The 22,264-nt window shown below is 43.6% G+C and overlaps 1 protein-coding gene across 1 annotated transcript in view; it reads left to right on the plus strand.

Moving 5' to 3' along the window:
• CLYBL (citrate lyase beta like) overlaps positions 1-22,264 on the plus strand; it is a 289,048-nt gene that overhangs the window by 147,586 nt on the left and 119,198 nt on the right. Inside the window, exon 2 of the mRNA XM_030812467.1 lies at positions 21,876-22,062. Within this exon, the coding sequence (XP_030668327.1) occupies positions 21,876-22,062 (187 nt within the window). The remainder of the gene's footprint in view (positions 1-21,875; positions 22,063-22,264) is intronic.

A 22,264-nucleotide genomic window follows, 5' to 3' on the forward strand; every position in this document is an offset into this window, starting at 1 on the left:
TGGCATATCCATACAATGGAATATTATTCTGCTTTAAAAAGGAAGAACATTCTGACATACACTATAACATGGTTGAAGCTTGAAGAATTTTTTTTTTTTTTTTTAGATGGAGTCTCACTCTGTCATCCAGGCTGGAGTGTAATGGTGTGATCTTGGCTCACTGCAACCTCTGCCTCTCGGGTTCAAGCGATTCTCCTGCCTCAGCCTCCCGAAAAGCTGGGATTGCAGGTGTCTGCCATCATGCCCAGCTAATGTTTGCATTTTTAGTAGAGACGGGGTTTTGCCATTTGACCAGGCTAATCTTGAACTCCTGACCTCAGGTGGTCCTCCTACCTCAGCCTCCCAAAGTGCTGGGATTACAGGCGTGAGCCACCACGCCCGGTCAACCTTGAAGATATTATGCTGAGTGAAATAAGCCAGTCACAAAAGGACAAATACCATGTGATTCCATCTATGTGAAGTACTTAGAGTAGTCAAATTCATAGAGATGGAAAGTCAAATGGCGGTTGCCAAGGGCCGGGGGGAGGAGAGAATGGGGAATTCATGTTTAATGGGGCTAGAGATTCAGTTTTGCAAGATGAAGAGTTCTGGAGATAGATGGTTCTGGTGATGATTGCACAACAGTGAGAATTTACTCAATGCCACTGAACTGTACACTTGACAGTGGTTCAGATGGTAAATGTTGCATTATACATATTTTACCACAATAAAAAAATAGTAGTATTTCACATGGTGGGGGGTATAAAATGATAGCCTATAGATCAGCTCAAGGTAGGAAACAACGATCTTAAAATGATTCATGTATTACTGTTTTATTTCTGCTCAAATCAGGAAGTTATAAAACTTTCCCCAGGGTTCAGATCGCCAGTCCCTTTCCACAGCTACCTTTGCTCACTACACACATTCCAACTCACAACGCACTCAACATACAAAACCCTGGGCATAGACAGTGCAGAGGGCCATGGATGGGAGAGCAAGCCGGGCACTCTCATATGCCGCTGGTGGAAGTGTAAATTAGCACAACTCCATTGGGAAGACAGTTTGGTGAAGCCGATGAAGAGTATTAAATGATCACACCAATAACCTTTTTAGCCCTCTGAGGACAGAGGCTAATGGAAACTTGTGGCCCTTTCTCCTTGAACATTCCCTAGCCTGCCACCCAGCCTAGCTTGGAGTCCATTCTGTCATTCAGGCTGCATGTGCCAGACATGGTGCTGTGAGCTCCATGTACAGCTTTGAGCCAAGCAGACCAAGTCCCTGCCCACAGGGGGCCTGTGGCACATGGGCTGTGGAGTTGCACATGACTGATACCAGCTGGGGCTGATTTTTGCAGAAAAGGAATTTCTGGGTGGCTGGTGGACAGGCTGGAGAATAGGAAAATGGGCAGTGACCAAACCAAGCCCCTAAGAACACAGCCCAGCCCAGGCCAGGGCAGTCTGGCCAGGGTAAACCAGATTGTCTACCCTGCTCCCTCCTGCTGCTGTCCCTGCGCTGCTGTCCTCACTCCTGCCATCCTGGACGCTTGCTGTGGGCACCTCTTTCCTTCACCAGCTCACACTTTCTTTGTGTCACCCCTCACGGCTCAAAGGCCCCACCTGCAGCATCTCATGGGCCAAGCTTGTGTTTGTGGCCTCTCCCTAGCTTTCAAAGGATGGGGAGAAGGACCCGGGGGTCTCTGCCTCCACCCCCACCAAGCAGGAAGGGTGTTCCTGTCTGGGACAGCCAAAAAGGAAAAATTCTCTGAACCCAGTGGAAGACAGTGAACAAGTAAACAAAGCCAATAATTAATTCATTTCAAAAGGGGAAGGCCTGTGAAGGGAAGGGCAGGGTTCTGGAGGACAGCATCCCAGGAGGGGGCATGGGGAAGGTCCTGCTGAGGACAGAGCATGTATGCTGAGCCTTGAGGGATGAGAGGGTGGCAGACATGCTGAGATCCAGAAGAGCCTTCCAGAGAGGGGACCACTCATGCGATGGTCCCGAGGTGGGCAGGAAGACGTGGTGTGTCAGGGAACTGGCGGCAGATCCCTGTGACTGAGGGTGGTAAGCAGAGGAGACGGATGGGCCAGGCAGCCAGGACCCTGCGGTCTGGGTGAGACATTTGGTTTTTAATATGAGAACACTGGAAAACCATGGAAGGGGCTCAGGCAGAGGAGCATCATGATTTGATTTGTGTTTTTTAAAGTCCAGACTGGCTGTGGTGTGGAGAAGGGACCGGAGAGGGACAGAGGCCCCAGGAACCAGTCGGGAGTAAGGTGATGGTGTCTTGGGCCAGGATAGGGAAGATACAGTGCAGAGGTGCGTGCAAGGCACAGTTAACGCCCATGTATGTTAGCTCTCCAGTTTGTAATGTAGGGTAGGATGTAAGTCCCATCCTAAAGGCCCTGGCAGGAGCTGGAATGCATGGAATACGTGATTGATACTGGGTTTGATTAGTACGTCTTTAAAATTTGTTGATACATTTACCTACATTTATTAAAATGACTTAGAATTTATTGTGCTGTTCAAGTTATTATTTTAGTGGCAATCTCTTTTTAACTTCATTTTGAATTTAAAGAGTGATGTTATGACTTTCTAAAGCCCTGAACCAAGTTATTTTCTGCACTTAGTCAAGTCTGGACTGCTACTTAGATGACTCAAAAGTATTATGACTTTGGCCGGGCGCAGTGGCTCACACCTGTAATCCCAGCACTTTGGGAGGCCGAGGCGGGCAGATCACCTGAGGTCAGGAGTTCGAGACCAGCCTGGACAACATGGTGAAACACCATCTCTACAAAAATTAGCCAGGCCTGATGGCAATGCCTGTAATCCCAGCTACTCGGGAGGCTGAGGCAGAAGAATTGCTTGAACCCGGGAGGTGGAGATTGCAGTGAGCCAAGATTGTGCCATTGCACTCCAGCGTGGGTGACAAGAGCGAAACTCCGTCTCAAAAAAAAAAAAAAAGTATTAGGACTTGGTCAGGTGTGGTGGCTCATGCCTGTAATCTCAGCACTTTGAGAGGCCAAAGTGGGCGGATCGCTTGAGCCCAGGAGTGTGAGACCAGCCTGGTCAACATGGAGAAACTCCATTTCTACCAGAAGTACAAAACTTAGCCGGGCATGGTAGCACGTGCCAGTAGTATCAGGTACTCACTACTTGGGAGGCTGAAGTGGGAGGGTCACCTGAGTCAGGGAGGTGGAGGTTGCCGTGAACTGTGATTGCATCACTGCACTCTAACCTGGTCAACAGAGTGAGACCCTGTCTCAAAAAAAAAAAAGGAGAGATGGAGTGTCGTTCTGTTTCCTAGACTGGTCTCAAACTCCTGGGGTCAAGCAATCCTCTCACCTCAGTCTCCCAAATAGCTGGGACTGCAGGAACACACCACTATGCCCAGCTCTTCTAGATGATCTCTTTTTTTTTGAGACAAAGTCGCATTCTGTAGCCCAGGCTGGAGTGCAGTGGCATGTTCTCAGCTCACTGCAACCTGCGCCTCCTGGGTTCAAGTGATTCTCCTGCCTCAGCCTCCCAAGTAGCTGGGACTACAGGCGTGGGCCACCATGCCCAGCTTTTTTTTTTTTTTTTTTTTTTTGTATTATTAGTAGAGACAGGGTTTTACCATGTTGGCCAGACTGGTCTCAAACTCCTGACCTCGTGATCCACCCGTCTCAGCCTTCTAAAGTGCTGGGATTACAGGCATGAGCCACCGCACCCAGCCTAGATGATCTCTTTTTTTTTTTTTTTTTTTTTTTTTTTTTTGAGATGGAGTCTCACTCTGTCTCCCAGGCTGGAGTGCAGTGGCGCAATCTCACCTCACTGCAAGCTCCACCTCCCAGGTTCACGCCATTCTCCTGCCTCAGCCCCCACCGTGTAGCTGGGACTACAGGTGCCTGCCACCACGCCCGGATAATTTTTTGTATTTTTAGTAGAGACGGGGTTTCACCGTGTTAGCAAGGATGGTCTGGATCTCCTGACCTCGTGATCTGCCCGCCTTGGCCTCCCAAAGTGCTGGGATTATGGGCGTGAGCCACCACGCCTGGCCCTAGATGATCTCTTTTAAGTAGCTATTCATTGTTATGATTTCCGCCCTCCCCTTTTCTGAGCCACAGGGGGCCCAGGAGGAAGTGTACAAACCATGTCATGTCAGCCTTCCCTGTGGGCTCCAGTGAAGTTGTTCATGTGTCTTGGCCCTTGGTGACTGGTCTCTGATGCTGTACTAATGGTCACTGGACCTGTGGTCTGTCCTTGGGGTACAGGAAATGCATGAGGTTTGCCCAGTAGGTGTGATCATGGCCCTGCAGACAGGGCAGCTCCTGCCTCTTCTCTCCCTGTTGCTGTCCGTCACCCAACACCAGCCAGCCTGTTACCTCCGATATGGGCACCCTCACTCCTGGACTCTTGACAGCTCCCTTGCAGGCACATTGCCAAAGGGTCAGTTGAAACTTCTGGATTCTTCCATCCTCGGGGAATGGATAGTTGTTGCCCTTCTCTGCCTGAACAATCCATATTGCTGTGTCTGCTCTTCTCCATGCCCCGTGTTGATGCAGAGCTCCCATGAAGTCTCCCAAAGGGTGAGTGGGAAGTTGGCACACCCCCTCAGCTTGGACATTCCCATTACCTCTCTAGCCACTGTCACTGTCCTGCATGTTCCTGGGATGGGGGAGTAGACCAGGCAGAACCTTCAGCCCGGTCTCATTACTTGGGCTCTCCCCACTGAACCGCTGTCACCATCTGAAGGGCTTTGTCTTGCCCATGACAAGGACTTTACTTCAAATCCCCCATTCCTTTCTCACTCTGCCTCCTAAGAGTTCTATATTCAGACCCTTAAGCTGCTGGAGATTAGAAGACTTCTTCTCCATTAACGAAGGCAAGTGTATTATCTCACTGTGGACTTGATATCAGAATCTAGCATGAAGCTCCTAGTTCAGCAGGGACTTCCTGGTGTTCACCCCATTCTCACCCCTGCACCGCTACAATGATGGCCATGGATTCAGGGGGTGGGGATGTGGAGCAACGTGATTTTCAAACAAGGGAAACTTTTGCTCATCTCAAAATTATCATTTGATCAGTGGAAGGTTGTGTGATTGATACCTCTCTCCCCTGCCTAAATGTAATAGGATTAAATTCTGGTTACTATTAATGTTCAGCAACCCCAAGTCCTTTCTGGGATCAATAAGACACCTTAGTTGTACTTACAACCCTTAGTGCAGAGATTCTCATCTTTGGCTGCACTTTGGAGTCTTTCTGGTAGCTCTGAAGAAGTGCTGAGGCCTGGGACTCACCCTAAGACTGATTTAATTGGTTTGGAATGTGGCCTGGTTTTTTAGCCCCTAAAGCAAGCTTGTCCAACCTGTAGCCTGTGGGCTACATGTGCCCCAGGACAGCTTTGAATGTGGCCCAACACAAATTTGTAAACTTTCTTAAAACATTATGAGATTTGTTGTTGTTGTTTTTGTTTGTTTGTTTGTTTTAGCTCATTGGCTAGTGTTAATGTATTTTATGTGGGGCCAAGACAACTCTTCCATTGTTGCCCAGGGAAGCCAAAAGGTTAGACACTTCGGCCCTAAAGCTTCCCACATGATCATAATGTTCAGGCAAAGCAGAGATCCTTGAACTAGCTACCAGCTAAGTAAAGAAGCCATTCACTTGGGTTTAGAAGTCATGTACTAAATTGTGTCTTCAAATGGACATGAGCTTATTTGATTATTATTGCTATTTTGAATCACTGCAGTTTGAATGTTATTTTATTATTTTTTTCAGACAGGGTTTCACTCTGTCACCCAGGCTGGAGTGCAGTGACGTGATCATGGCCCCCTGCAGCCTTGACCCCCGGGCTCAGGCAGTCCTCTCACCTCAGCCTCAGTAGTAGTGGGGACCATAAGCTTGCACCACCACACTGGCCAATTATTTTAAAAATGTTTGATAGAGACAGGGCCTCCATATGTTGCCCAGGCTGGTTTCGAACTCCTGGGCTCAAGTGATCCTCCTGCCTTGACTTCCCAAAGTGCTGGCATTACAGGCATGAGCCACCATACCTGGCCAAGTGTTATATATATTTTTTAATCAAAAGACTTTAAATACAGATTTTTTTCAAATTTGCAGAAACTTGATTTTCATTGCTTTCACAGCATCTATTTGTACATAATGGTAGCATTTGACTCACGTAGTAATTTTTATTGAGGCAAAATTTCTTGCATTAAGGCAGTGGCTATATTGGCATTCGCTAGTGCAGCTGCCCTCCAGCTTGGCTGCACATTAGAATCACCTTGGCAGCTTTTATTTTATTTTATTTTATTTTATTTATTTATTTTGAGATGGAGTTTTGCTCTTGTTACTCAGGCTGGAGTGCAGTGGCATGATCTCGGCTCACTGCAACTTCCGCCTCTTGGGTTCAAGCGATTCTCCTGCTTCGGCCGCCATTGTAGCTGGGATTACAGGCACTGGCCACACTATGCTTGGCTAATTTTTTGTATTTTTAGTAGAGACAGGATTTCACCGTGTTGGCCAGGCAGGTCTCAAACTCCTGACCTCAGGTGATCCACCCACCTCGGCCTCCCAAAGTGCTGGGATTATAGGTGTGAGCCACTGCACCCGGCCGCCTTGGCAACTTTTAAACGTTCCAACGCCTAGGTTTTATCCCAGACCAATTACATCAAACTGTCTGTGGCTGGGGCTCTGCCATCAGCATATTTGAAAATTCCCCAGGGGACTCCAACATGCCACCAAGTTTGAAAATGAATAACCTGGAGACATTTATGTGATATGTATCACCTGGAAATCTTGTCAATATGCAGATTCTCTGATGAAGAAGGACGGGGATGGGCTCCAAATCCTGCATTTCTAACTAGCTCTCACATGACAGCAATAAGAGAGCAATGGTGCTGACCTGCAGCAACAGCTCACTTAATGGTAAGGACCTAGAAAGCTTAAAAAGCCTGGGTCCTATTACTAGTGAATTTAATTTGATGGCACTGAGTAGGGTCCTGAATTTGACAATTTTAAAAAGCTCCCCAGGTGACTATTATATTGAATCCCAGGTTGGGAACCCCTGTCATGCTATAGGCCAGCTATGCCTCTTGTTATATAAATGGTTAATTAATGGCATCAGGTGAAGGGGGAAGGGAGAAGACAAAAACAAGGCCAGGTGGGGGCCCCCCTCTGGGATGGCATATCTAAAAAGGTCCCTCTTTAGAGAGAACTCACCATAAGGCTACCAGATTTTTCAATGAATCTTAAGCCCCTGCTTTGCATATTGTTTGAATACAGTTATATGTTGACTGTCTAGAGGCCCTAATTCCAAATATGTAAGATAAAATAAAACAAGTTCCATCTTGTCACCTACTGCAATTGTATTCGTACGCTGTAGACAGTGCTGAACACAACTCAAGCACAGAACAGATTTTGGAACAGCTGGGGATGGGGGAAGGAGAGGACTCACCAGCGGGAAGGGAGGAGGGAGGCGTGGTAAAGCCTTCCTTCTCCTCCGGAACGGTGACTGCCACGACTGGGCTCCTGCCACCTGCCCAGTGACAGCCCCCCTCCAGACCACAGAGTCTGCAACAGAACCTGAAGCCCCAATCCTCCCTGTACGTTTCTTCTTTATATTATTTCAAACAGTTTTGTTGCCTTTGATCTTTTCCCCTAGAGCTTGCTCAGTGCCGGCCTTGTGCTGTCCTGCCTCTGATTCACAGGCTGTTCTTTGGGGTGTCCCTCTCTGGACCTCTGGGGATGCCTTTTTTTGTGCCACCTCCTGACCATGCTTAGCACAGTGCAGCTCAGGGCCACTGGATACAGTTGTGCAGGATGTGCCCTAGAGAGGGCACCTGGTGAGGGGCACAAGAGGGGCTGGGCCAGTATGCTGCAGCAGGAGCCAGAGTTGCCTTTCTGCTCTTCCATTCGCTAGAAGGCACCAAGGGGCACCTTTTTCCAGTTTGCATGTAAGTGCTGCCTTGTGTGCTAGTGGAGGCCCAGAGCAGGTCACCCATTGGTGCTTACTAAGTGCTCACTGAATGAATGAATGCATGAACAAAATAACAAAATAGAGTCAATAAAGATAAATAAGAAGCTTTCATAGTCATTTAGGTCAAGGTTAAGGAAGCCCTAAACTAGAATGTAAATGTATTATGGAAAGCAGGGGATGAACAGAGGAGCAGAAGCAACAGGTGGTGGATTGGATTAAGGTTCAAGGATGGCAAAGGAGAGAGGGAATAAAAATTACCTGCTACCTGTAGTCACCACTAACGTTTGACTCTTCCACAAGAAGAACAGGGACAGTGGGGTGCGGGTGAGTTCTACCCACCCAAGTCTGGAGAGGTGGCTTTGGTGAGGCGACAAGTTAACAGGAGTGATGCACCTCTGATGTCAGGCCCTGAAACAAGCAATGTAGAAAGATGTGAGACCACCCCCACTCCCTCAGAGAGCTCAAGCTCTAGGTAAGGATATGAGACACAATTTCTGGTGCTGGGCCATGTCAACCAGCAGCACCCATGGGTGACAAGTGGCAGTTAATACTATAGTAGCTGTATCTACCGACTACTTGTTTTACTCTTCACGATGAGCTTTCATCTGTGAGAAGTAGCTATTATGTTGTTTCTCATTGAAGAAGAAATTGATGCTTCCTACCCCATCTCCTGACTGCCAGTCAAAACATTAGGTTGAATCATATAAAATTACCATTTTGTAGGTCAAAAATGGTCAAATATCAGCAATTTCATATAGTTCAGCTTAATACATTCCACTATTTTTGCTGTTTGAGACCTTTTAAATGCTTTTATTGGCTTAAGCCAATTATAAAAGGAGATTTTTGATTATTAGTTCAATCTCCTTACTAGTCAGATTTGCTGTTTATCTAGGCTATTCAGATTTTCTGTTTCTTCACAGTTTTGTCTTGGAATTTGTCCATTTCATCTAGGTTATTCAATTTGTTGGCATACAGTTGTTCATAGTACTGTCTTATGATCTTTTATTTCCATAGAATCAGTAGTAATATCCCCACTTCCATTGCTGATTTTAATAATTTGAGTCTTTTTTTTTTCTTAGCCCACTAGCTAAAAGTTTGTCAATTTTGTTGATCTTTTCAAAAAATCCACTCTTCATTTCATTGATTTTCTCTGTTGCTTTTCTGTTCTCAACTTCATTATCACTGCTCTTATATAGCTTTTATAATTGCCTATGCATTTACCTTTACTAAGGTGTTTATTTCTTCATGTGGGTTCAAGTTACTGTCCAGCATTTTTTCATTTCATGTTTTCATATACCTTTGGGCCTTCATTTTCACTCTGCACCGAAGCATTTCTTGCAGGGCAGCTTACTGGTGACAAACTCCCTTGGCTTTTTAAAATCTGGGAATATCTGAATTTCTCCCTCACTTTGAAGGACAGTTTTTCCATACATGGGATTCCTAGTTGACAGGTCTTTTCCTTTTAGCACTTTGAATATATTGGCCCATTGCCTTTTGGCTTCCAAAGTTTCTGATGAAAAATCTGCTGATCATCTTACTGAAGATACCTTGTATGTGATGATTTGTATCTCTTACTATTTTGAAAATTATTTCCTTTTTTATTGATAATGGATATACGTAGTTTCAGGATACATGTGATAATTTAATACAGTCATATACTTTGTAAAGATCAAAGCACCATACTCAGGATATCTGTCACTTTAAATATTTGTCTATTCTTTATGCTACAACCATTTCAGTTCTTCTCTTCTAGCTATTTGGAAATATACAATAGATTATTGTAAACTATAGTCACCCTACTGATCTGTTTAACACTATTCTTACTTCTTTATCAAACCATATATTTATACCCATAATCAACTTCTCTTCATACCCACTTTTCCTCTACCTTTCTCAGCCTCTGGTAACCGTTAATATTTTCTATCTTTGGGGGCCGGGTGCAGTGGCTCATGCCTGTAATCCTAGCACTTTGGGAGGCTGAGGCAGGCAGATCACGAGGTCAGGAGATCAAGACCATCCTGGCTAACACAGTGAAACCCTGTCTCTACTAAAAATACAAAAAAATTTGCCGGGCGTGGTGGCAGGTGCCTGTAGTCCCAGCTACTTGGGAGGCTGAGGCAGGAGAATGGGGTGGACCAGGGAGGCGGAGCTTGCAGTGAGCCAAGATCATGCCACTGCACTCCAGCCTGGGCAACAGAGTGAGACTCTGACTCAAGAAAAAATATATATATTTTCTATCTTCACAAGATTTGTATTTTTAGCTCCCACATGAGTGACAACATGCAATATTTGTCTTTCAGTGCTTGGCTTATTTCACTTAACATAATGACCTCCAGTACCGTCCATGTTGCTGCAAATGACAGGATTTCATTCTTTTTTATGGCAGATTTTACACACACACATTCACGTAACAGTTTCTTTCTTTTATTTATTTATTTATTTATTTTTTTTGAGACGGAGTCTCGCTCTGTCGCCCAGGCTGGAGTGCAGTGGCGCAATCTCGGCTCACTGCAAGCTCCGCCTCCCGGGTTCACGCCATTCTCCTGCCTCAGCCTCCCAAGTAGCTGGGACTACAGGCGCCCGCCACCACGCCTGGCTAATTTTTTTGTATTTTTAGTAGAGACAGGGTTTCACCGTGGTCTCGATCTCCTGACCTCGTGATCCGCCTGCCTCGGCCTCCCAAACTGCTGGGATTACAAGCGTGAGCCACCGCGCCTGGCCTAACAGTTTCTTTATCCATTGATAGACACTTTGATTGGTTCCATATTTTGGCTATTATGAATAGGGTAGCAGTGAACATCGGAGTGAACATACTCATTTTGATATATTCATTTCCTTTCTTTTGGATATATACTCAGTAGTAGAATTGCTGGATCACAGCACAGTTCTCTTTTTAGTTTCTTTGAGGAACCTCAATACTGTTCTCCATAGTGGCTATACTAATTTACATTTTCATCAACAGTGTACAAGGGTTCCCTTTTCTCCACATCCTCACCAGCACTCGTTACTGACCATCTTTTGGATCAAAGCTGTTTCAACTGGGGTGAGATGGTATCTTATTGTAGTTTTGATTTGCATTCCTCTGATGACAAGTGATGTTACCATTTTTTCACATACTTGATGGCCATTTGTATGTCTTCATTTCAGAAATGTCTGTTCAGACCTTTTGTCTATTTTTAAATTGGATTTTTTGTTTTTTGCTGTTGAGTTGTTTGAGCTCGTTATATATTCTGGTTATTAATTTCTTGTCAGATGGGTAGTTTCTAAATATTTTCTCACATTCAGCAGATTGTGTCATCATTTTTTTATTGTTTCCTTTGCTGTGCAGAAGTTTTTTTATCTTGATGTAATCCCATTTGTCTTTTTTGCTTTGGTTGCCTGTGCTTTTGGAGTCTTACACAAAAATTTTTGGCCAGACCAATGTCCCGGAGCGTTTCTCCAGTGTCTTGTTTCTAGTAGTTTCAAAGTTTTTAAAACTTTGATTTGAGTCTTTGATCCATTTTTACTTGATTTTTGTGTATGGTGAGAGACAGGGGTCTAGTTTCATTCTTCTGAATGTATTTATCCAGCTTTCCCAGCACCACTGAAGAGACAATTCTTTCCTCACTGCATGTTTGTAGAGACTTTGTCAAAGATGAGTTGCTCATAAATGCATGGATTTATATTTGGTTTCTCTATTCTGTTCCACTGGTCTATGTGCCTGTGTCTGTTTTTATGCTGGTAACACGCGGATTTGGTTATAATAACTTTGTAGTAAATTTTGAAGTCAGGTAGTGTGATGCTTCCAGCTTTGTTTGTTTCGTTCAGGATTGCTTTGACTATTCAGAGTCTCTTGTGGTTCTATATAAATTTTAGAACATTTTTCCCTTTCTATGAAGAATATCATTGGTACTTTGATAGGGATTGCATTGAATTTGTAAACTGCTTTGAGTAATATTGTCATTTTAATGATATTAAAGCTGTGAACATAGATTAGAATATCTTTCCATTTTTTGATGTGTCCTCCTCAATTTCTTTCATTGGTGTTTTATAGTTTTCCTTGTAGAGATCTTTTATTTCTTTGGTTAAATTTGGTTGCTAGGTTTTTAATATTATTTATAGCTATTATAAATAGAATTGCTTTCTTGATATCTTTTTCATATTGTTCACTGCTGGTGTATATAAATGCTGCTGATTTCTGTATGTTGATTTTGTATTCTACAACTTTACTGAATTACTTTATCAGTTCTAACAGCTGTTTGGTGGAATCTCTGTTTTTCTAAGTATAAGATCATGTTATCTGTGAACAAGACTAATTTGACTTCTTCCTTTCCAGTTTGGATACCCTTTATTTTTTTCTCTTGCCTAATTGCTCTGGTCAGGATCTTCCAGTATTATATTAAATACAAGTGGCAAAAGTGGGCATCCCTGTCTTGTTCTAGATCTTAGAGGAAAGTCCTCAATTTCTCCCTGTTCAGGATGATGTTAGCTATGGGTCTGTCATATATGACCCCTATATTTTGAGGTATGTTCTTCTTGTATTCAGTTTGATGAGGGTTTTGATCATAAAGCGATGCTGAATTTTATCAAATGCTTTTTTGGCACCTATTGAAATAATCATATAGTCTTTGTTCTTGGTTCTGTTAATGTGATGTATCATGTTTATTTATTTGCATATGTTGAATCATCCTCGCATCCCTGGGATGAATCTCACTTGATTACAGTGAATGATCTTTTTATTCTTTTTACTAGACAGAGTCTTGCTCTTGTTGCCCAGGCTGGAGTGCAGTGGCGCGATCTCGGCTCACTGCAACCTCTGCCTCCTGGCTTCAAGCGATTCTCCTGCCTCAGCCTCCCAAGTAGCTGGGATTACAGGCACATGCCACCATGCCCAGCTAATTTTTGTATTTTCAGTAGAGACGGGGTTTCATCATGTTGGCCAGGCTGGTCTCAAATTCCTGACCTCATGATCTACCTGCCTCAGCCTCCCAAAGTGCTGGGATTACAGGCGTGAGCCACCCCACCTGGCCGATCATGGTGAATGATCTTTTTAATGTGTTGTTGAAGTCAGTTGGCTAGTATTTTGATGAGAATTTTTGCATCTGTGTTCATCATCTTAGTTTTCCTTTTTTTGTTATGTCCTTCTCCGGTTTTGGTATCAGGGTAATGCTGGCCTCAAAGAATTAGCTTGGGAGTATTGGAGTATTCAGTCCTCTTCAAAAAAAAAGAAAAAAATTTTTTTTTTGAGACAGGGTCTTGCCCTGTCACCCAGGCTAGAGTGCAGTGGTGCGGTCAGAGCTCACTGCAGCCTTGATCTGCTAGTCTCAAGGGATTCTCTGCCTCAGCCACCCAAGTAGCTAGGACTACAGATATGTACCACCATGCCTGGCTAATTGTTTTTTCTTTTTTGGGGGGTAGAGACATGGTTTTGCCATGTTGTCCAGGCTGGCTCTTCAGTTTTTTTGAAGCATTTGCGTAAAATTGATATTTGTTATTTAAATGTTTGGTAGAATGCAGCAATAAAGCCATTAGGCCATCTGGGGATTTCTTTCATGGGAGACTTTATTATGGTTTCAATATCACTACTCGTTATTGGTTTATTGAGTTTTCCTATTTCTCCATGGTTCAGTCTTGGTAGATGTATATGGCTAGAATTTATCCATTTCTTCTAGGTTTTCCAGTTTGTTGGCATATTGTTGTTCATAATAGTCTCTAATGATTCTTTGTATTTCCATGGTCTCAATTGTTATGTCTCCTTTTTCATTTCTAAAGTTATTTAGTTGAGTCTTCCCTCTTTTTCTTAGTGTAACCAAGGGCTTGTCAATTTTTGTATTTTATCTTTTTTTTTTTTTTTTTTTTGAGACAGCATCTTAATCTGCCACCCAGGCTAGAGTGCAGTGGAATGATCATGGGTCACTGCAACCCTGAACTCGTGGGCTGGAGCAATCCTCCTGCCTCAGCCTCCCAAGTATCTGGGTACTACAGGCATGCACCACCATACCTGGCTAATTTTTTTTTTTTTTTAAAGATGGGGTCTCACAGGTCTCGCTATGTTGTCCAGGCTTGCCTTGAACTCCTGCCTCAGGCAATCCTGCTACCTCGACCTCCCAAAGTGCTAAAATTACAGGTGTGAGCCACCATGGCCAACCCTTGTATTTATATTTAATTTTACCAATGGGTTTTATACCTTCCAGTGTTTTTCTTTTTTTTTCTTTTTGCACTTTAGTGTTTTTTTCTTTCAGATTGAATAACTCAATATTTAGTATTCCTTGTAAGACAGGTGATGGTGGTGAATTCTCCCTGCTTTCATTTACCTGGGAAAAACATATTTGAAGGATAACTTTGCTGAATACAATATTTTTGGATGGCAGTTTTTTAAGCACTTTAAAAATGTCATTCTACTGCTTCCCCCTGGCCTGTATGGTGTCCACTGAGAACTGCCAGACACATTGGAGTGCCTTTATATGTTATTTGCTGATTTTCTCTTGCAGCTTTTAGGGTTCTGTTTGTCCTTGACCTTTGAGAGTCTGCTTATTATATGTGTTGAGGTAGTCTTATTTGGGTCAAATCTGTTTGGTGTTCTCTAACCTTCCTATACCTGGATATTTATATCTTTCTCAAGTTTTGGAAAGTTTGTTTTTCTCTCTCTCTTTTTTTTTTTTTTTTTGAATAAGCTTTCCACCCCTTGCACTTGCTCAACTCCCTATTGAACCTCAATAATTCTTAAATTTTGTCTTTTTTTTTTTTTACTCCCTCTGTCACCCAGGCTGGAGTGCAGTGGTGCAATCACAACTCACTGCAGCCTTGACCTCCTAGGCTCAAGCAAATCCTCCCATCTCAGCCTCCTGAGTAACTGGGACAACAGGCACGTGCCACCACACCCAGCTAATTTTTTGTATTTTTTCTAGAGACAGGGTTTTGCCATGTTGCCCAGACTGGTCTTGAACTCCTGGGTTCAAGCAATCCACCCACCTTGGCCTTCCAAAGTACGGGGATTACAGGCATGAGCCATTGCGCCCAGTTGAGTCTTTTTTTTTTTTTTTTTTTTAAGACAGGTTCTCACTCTGTCACCTGGGCTAGAGTGCAGTGGTGTGATCACAGCTCACTGCAGTCTCCTCCCACCTCAGCCTCCTGCATGGCTGGGACTACAGGCATGCACCACGATGCCCTGCTAGTGTTTTCATTTTTTGTAGAGAGAGGGTCTCACTATGTTGCCTGGGCTAGTCTTGAACTCTTGCCTTCAAGTGATCCTCCCACTTCAGCCTCCTAAAGTGCTGGGATTACAGGCATGAGCCAACTCATTTGGCAAATTTGGTCTTTTGAGGTAATTTTCTGTATCTTGTAGGCAATCTTTGTTGATTCTCAGTTTCTAAAGATTTTTTTTATCCTTTACATATTTTCAAATAGCCCATCTTCAGGCTCAATGATTCTTACCTCTGCTTGATCCATTCTTCTGTTGAAAGCCTCTAAGGAATTCTTCAGTTCTGCAAACATATTTCTCAGTTCTAAGATTTCTGTTTGATTTCTTTTTATTATTTCAACCTCTTTGCTAAGTTTATTTGATAAATTTCTGAACTGCTTTTCTGTGGTATCTTAAAGATCACTGAGTTTCCTTAGAACTTCTATTCTGAATTCTTGGTTAGGGAGCTTACATATCATCCTCTCATTTAGGGTGAGTTACTGGTTCCTTGCTATGTCCCTTTGGGGAGATCATGATTCCCTGTTTGCTGTTGTTTCCTGTTGATGTGTACATCTTTGCATTGAAGGATTATTCATTTAATCCAGTCTTCTCTGGCTGGCTTGTTTTTGTATTTTATTGGATATATTTGCTGAGAGGCTTTTTGCTGCTGGGTCACTGCCTCCTTTTCAGCTCTAGGTGGAGCCTTAAACCCAGGTTCACCTCAGCTGTTAGTAAACTATCAGAACGCTGCTCTTCCTGAATGGGGGATGTCCCCCAGGGGGTTTTCCTGGCAGTGTGGGAAGGCTGGCTAGGGGTCCATGCCCAGGGGATCTGTGGGACAAACCTCCTATAGTGTGGTACTGCTAAACAGCCACTCTGATCTGGCATCTCCTTTTGCTGAGTTACAGAACAGAGATTCCAGAGCTGGGAATGGTAGTCCCACCTCCCTGCTTTGCCTCTGTCTGTCCTCAGGGATATTTCTCCCTTCAGGCACTTTCAGTGCTTTCCATGGATTAAGGCAGGGAAGGCCTCCTGCCAGGGAACCCAAGATGGTAGAGAAGCTGAATGTCCACCTCAATTGCACTTTTTCCAGTGTAGAAACCGTGAGTTGGAGGAAACATTTTTGCATGCCTGGTGATTGGCATAATGTGGGGAATGTTGTTATGGATGTAGAAATCCAATCGTCTTACCATCTGCTCAGGGTTTTTTCTGGGGTCCTGGGAACTGTCTCATCTTCATATTTGAGTTATGAAGTCCTTCTGGTGATAATTTCAGCACTGTGTATTTGTTTTTATTTTTCTGTTGAGGAGGGATGGGTACTAAAGCCAGCTTACTTCTATGCCACCATTTCAGAACTGGAAGTCTTTCACTTTTGAAAGTTTGATTTTAATATGCCTAAGTGTGGGTGTCTTTGAGTTCATCTTACTTGGAGTTCATTTAACTTCTTGGATGTTTGTATTTAAGTCTTTCACCACATTTGGAGAGTTTTCAGCCATTATCTTTTAAAAATACTCTTGCTACTCTTTTCTCTCTCCTTATCCTTCTGGAATTCCCACAGTGTGTGTGTATGTCTGCCTGATGGTGTCCCACAGGTCGTTTAGGCTCTGTTCACTTCTCTTCAGTCTTTTTTCTGATCCTCAGACTTGATAATTTCCATTGTCCTCTCTTCAAGTTTGCTAATTCTTTCTTCTGCCTGCCAAATCTGCCTTTGAATCCCTCTAGTGAATTTTTCATTTCAGTTATTGTACTTTTCAGTTCTGGGGTTTGTGGTATCTTTTTAAGTTTTCTGTCTCTTTACTGATATTTCCATTTTGTTCATACATCATTATCTTGATGTTCTTCACTTCTTCCTTTAGTTCTTTGAGCATCTTTAAGACAGTTGTTTTAAAGTCTTTGCCGTCAGGTCTCTTTCAGGGACCGTTTCTGTTGACTTATTTTTCTTCCTTTGACTGGGCCATATTTTCCTCTTTCTTCATATGTCTTGTGATTTTTTTGTTGTTGAAAAGTGAATGTTTGAATCTAATAGTGTGGTATCTAGAAATCAGATTCTCCCCCTCCCTGGGCTCACTGTTTTTGTTTACTTATTTGATGGTAGTATACTGTGTGTATGCTGAGGATAATATAAGCCTGAGGTATAAATGTAAGGTCTCCTCAAGTCTTTTCTTCTTTCTTTCTTTCTTTCTTTCTGTCTGTCTGTCTGTCTGTCTTTCTTTCTTTCTTTCTTTTTTAGCAGAGTCTCGCTCTGTCACCCAGGCTGGAGTAAAATGGCACGATCTTGGCTCACTGCAGCCTCCACTTCACGAGTTCAAGCAATTCTCCTGCCCCAGCCTCCCGAGTAGCTGGGATTACAGGCACCTGCTACCACGCCCCGCTGATTTTTTAATTTTTAGTAGAGACGGGGTTTCACCATGTTGTCTAGGCTGGTCTCAAACTCCTGATCTCATGATCCGCCCGCCTCAGCCTCCCAAAGTGCTGGGATTACAGGCGTGAGCCACTGCGCCCGACCTCTTTTTTTTTTTTTTAAGACAGAATCTCACTCTGTCACCCAGGCTGGAGTGCAGTGGTGCAATCTTGGCTCACTGCCACCTCCACCTCCCAGGTTCAAGCAATTCTTGTGCCTCAGCCACCCAAGTAGCTAGGATTACAGGCATGCGCCTGTAATGTAAAAAAATACAAATTTTTTGTATTTTTAGTAGAGACGTTGTTTCACCATATAGGCTAGGCTAGTCTCGAACTCCAACCTCAGGTGATCCCCCTGCCTCGGCCTCCCAAAGTGCTAGGATTACAGGCGTGAGCTAGCACTCCCAGCCTCTCAGGTCTTTTCTGAGCCTTTCTCTGGACATCCATGGTCATTTCTATCTTCCCCTATGTATGTGTTTGTTTTTGAATGTCCTAGTCTTTACAGTCTGGCTTCTAAAAGGGAAAAAAGCAAAAAATTAATGGGGGAGGTGCTGGCCCTTTAAATTACCTGGAGATCACTTCAGCCCAAGGGAGAGGGGCTTGCAACATTGGAGGGAGATACAGTAACAGTGGCTTTCAGCCTCTTTGTCTGCACTTCTGTGATTAGAACCAGCAATCAATGATCAGAGCACAGATCCTTGATATTTGGAGGGTCAGGGTCTTTGTTTCTGCCCACCCTGGCTCCCTCAAGCTATGTGCAGGTTGCTCCAGGAACGTGGGCACAGCTGCCTACCATGTGACTGAGAGGTGGGGGATGGGTAGCTGCTACTCTGCTAAGAGCTGAAGTTGACCAAAATTAACTATTATTTAATATCCAAGCCTTCCCCAAGAAGTTGCAAGCCTTCAATAGATTCCAGATAGTTTCAAAATAGTTACAGCAGGAAGATTTTGCTAATGCAGTTGTCTGGATGGGCAAGATTGCTGGTGCTTTCTACTCCACCATCTTCCCCCTCCCTTAGATTTTCACATGTGTGGTTACATTAAATCCTGATGAGCACAGAATTTGCCCCAAACATTTCTTGTTATTTTTAGGGAAATGTATATGTTGCAAATTCTAGTCTCCAGTGTGAATGATAAGTAAAATGTGTTTGTTGCTGTTACATCATCATGTTTTTTCCCTGTTTTTAGATAAACCAGATATTTTCAATCAATGAAAAACGATGACAGATATTTCAGGGAGTCTTCAATTAGCTGGCCATAATATGTTTTATATTAAATGAAATGTTTCATAAGCCATGTACACTTTTAAAATCCATCTCTATCTCACCATACCTCACCTGATACAGTGCTTATGTTGTGGCAAAATAAGACCCAGACTCAAGTTTTAGCATTCCTTAAGGTAAGGTTGGCTACAAGAAGGAATGAGGGCCCCCACACAAACTTGCAAGGCTCCAAAAGACAGTGATTTTTCTTGAGATATATTAAGTCACAAGCACACTAATCATGGTGAAATGTTAAAACCGTGCAAAGTATTTGATAGTGTTAACTACTGATATCCAGAGTTTTCGTAAAGAATATAGCTGACATATATATTTTTTAAGATCATGCTATTTATCTAGGGAGAGTAAAACATCAGTATGCTAGGGTTTTAACTTTTCTTTCTTTCTCTTTTTTTTTTTTTTTTTTTTTTTTTTGAGATGGAGTCTCGCTCTTGTCGCCCAGGCAGGAGTGCAGTGGCGCGATCTCAGCTCACTGCAACCTCCACCTCCCGGGTTCAAGGGATTCTCGCTACTCCACTGCCCAAGTAGCTGGAATTACAGGCGCCCGCAACTGTGCCCGGCTGATATTTGCATTTTTAGTAGAGACAGGGTTTCACCATATTGGCCGGGCTGGTCTCGAACTCTTTTTGTTGTTTTTTGAGATGGAGCCTCGCTCTGTCGCCCAGGGTGGAGTGCAGTGGCGCAATCTCAGCTCACGACAAGCTCCGCCTCCCGGGTTCACGCCATTCTCCTGCCTCAGCCTCCGGAGTAGCTGGGACTACAGGCGCCCGCCACCACGCCTGGCTAGTTTTTTGTATTTCTAGTAGAGCCGGGGTTTCATCGTGTTAGCGATGATGTTCTGGATCTCCTGACCTCGTGATCCGCCCCTCTCGGCCTCCCAAAGTGCTGGGATTACAGGCGTGAGCCTCTGCGCCCAGCCTGGTCTCGAACTCTCTACCTCAGGTGATCCACCCTCTTCAGCCTCCCAGAGTGTTGGGATTACAGGCGTGAGCCACTGCGCCCGGCCGGGTTTTAACTTTTCTTAACTGGCAATTATTTTTTTGAGCCAGAGTCTCGCTCTGTTGCCAGGCTGGAGTGCAGTGGTGCGATCTCGGCTTACTGCAATCTCCACCTCCTGGGTTCAAGCGATTCTCCTGCCTCAGTCTCCCAAGTAGTTGAGATTACAGGTGTGCGCCCACCCAGCTAATTTTTGTATTTTTAGTAGAGATGGTGTTTCACCATGTTGGCCAGAGTAGTCTCCATCTCCTGACCTCGTGATCCACCCGCCTTGGCCTCTCAAAGTGCCGGGATTACAGGCGTGAGCCACCACGCGGGGCCCTTTTTGTTTTTTTTGAGACAAGGTATTGCTGTGTTGCCCAGGCTGGAGTGCAGCTTTGTGATCACAGCTCATTGGAGCCTCATTGACCTCCTGGGCTCAATCGATCCTCCCACCTCAGCCTCCTGAGTAGCTGTGACTACACGCATATGCACTACGCCTGGTGAATTTTTGCTTTTTGAGTTTTTTTCCTGATAGAGCTGAGATTTTGCTATGTTGCCCAGGCTGATCTCAAACTCTGGGCTCAAGTGATCTGCCTGTCTTGGCTTCCCAAAGTATTGGAATTAGAGGCGTGGGCCACCACACGTGGCCTAAGGCCTAATTGGCAGTCTTCATGACATAGAACTTCATCTCTTATGGGCAGGGTTGGCTTCATGGACATGTAGTTTGTGCTCTTAGACATACCTAGTGCTGATACAATATTATTCTGTTGCCATTGTGAAGTTCTTAATAAATTATCAACAAAGGCCTCTGCATTTTCATTTTCACTGGGCCCCACAAATTGTATCACTGGTCCTGATTATGGGAGCTGATTTCATCTTCGTTCACCATATCGTATGAGCTAAACATGGTTTTCACAGGATAAACTATGGACCAGGCAAGGGTGGTGGTAAGCCAAAGGAGCTTCTGGTCAACACCTTTTATTTCTACCAGAGACTGTACTTGGTATGATAGGCAAGGGAAAGAAAGAGCATAGTTTAGAAGCAGGCAGGGGCTACTGACAGCTAGAGATTCTCCATTAATAACAACAGCAGCTGCTGGTATTCCTGCTACACCCACCACCATTTCAAGTAGCTAAAATATCTGCCAGGCTCTGGCTAAGTGCTTCATGTGCATTATTTCCTTTAACTTAATCTTCTCAACAACCTACAAAATGAGTATTATTTTTATAGATGAAGAATCCGAAGTTACCAGTAATTAAGTTGCCTACAATTATAGAGGCATTCACTGTCCTTCCTACTCAAAAAGAACCAGTGTATCTTGTCTTGTTAAAATTGGATGTGAATCACTGATTTTCGCCCTTCAAAAGATGTATTGGCAGGGCAGGGGCCATAGACTTCGTTAGGTTTTTTTTTTCTACTTTTTTACTTTTAGGTATAATTGTAGATAGTATTATTGTTTAGTATCTTTTGGATAGACATTTTCTTTCCTTTTTTTCCATGGATGCTATCTAGACAGTATAATAATACTGGAAGTGTTTTCCAAGAAGAAATACACACACCCTCCTCTTTCTCTCAGAAGATGTCGGTAAACAGTCCTATCTATTTTTTAAACCTCAGCCAAAATAACATTTAGTTCATTGATTATTTCTGCTATTATTGTTTTCTTAGTTTTTATGTGTGATTGTATTCCACCATAATTTTAAAAGATTATCCAGTCAGGCGTGGTGGCTCATGCCTATAATCCCAGCACTTTGGGAAGCCAAGGCAGATGGATCCCTTGAGCCCAGGAGTTCAAGACCAGCCTGGGCAACATGACGAAATCCTGTCTCTACAAAAAATACAAAAAATTAGCCAGGCATGGTGGCGCACACCTGTAGTCCCAGCTACTGGGGAGGCTGAGGTGGGAGGATCACGTGGGCCTGGAGGTGGAGGTTGCAGTGAGCCGAGATCACACCACTGCACTTCAAACTGGGTGACAGAGCAAGACCTTGTCTCAAAAAAAAAAAAAAAAAAAAAAGAGATTATCCATGTGTTCTATTTTAATTTTGCATTAAAATATAGTTTTTCACAAGTTTATAAATACAGAAATCTCATTCTGGACTAACCCCAATCATGTGTCTTGCAGGAAAGCGTCTCTATCAGCTGATATCCCCAGACTTGGATGTAGTTCCTCATCTAATCACAAGTACATCCCCCGGAGGGCAGTGCTTTATGTACCTGGAAATGATGAAAAGAAAATAAAGAAGATTCCATCCCTGAATGTAGATTGTGCAGTGCTCGACTGTGAGGATGGAGTGGCTGCAAACAAAAAGGTAATGGCATGATTTTAATATGAGAAAAAGAAAGGTATTGAAATTTGCTTCTCTTCTGAATAGTGACATTGCCCGCTATTTGGAAAGATTCTACCGTACTCATCTTTTGCTGATTATTAACAATTCTTTGATCTACTTTTATATAAGTTCTAAATGTGTATCTCTTTTCTCTGAGAGAAAGGAAGAATCCCACCAAAATATA

The sequence above is a fragment of the Nomascus leucogenys genome, chromosome 5 (genome assembly GCF_006542625.1).
Source record: "Nomascus leucogenys isolate Asia chromosome 5, Asia_NLE_v1, whole genome shotgun sequence".
In the NCBI taxonomy this organism is placed as follows: domain Eukaryota; kingdom Metazoa; phylum Chordata; class Mammalia; order Primates; family Hylobatidae; genus Nomascus; species Nomascus leucogenys.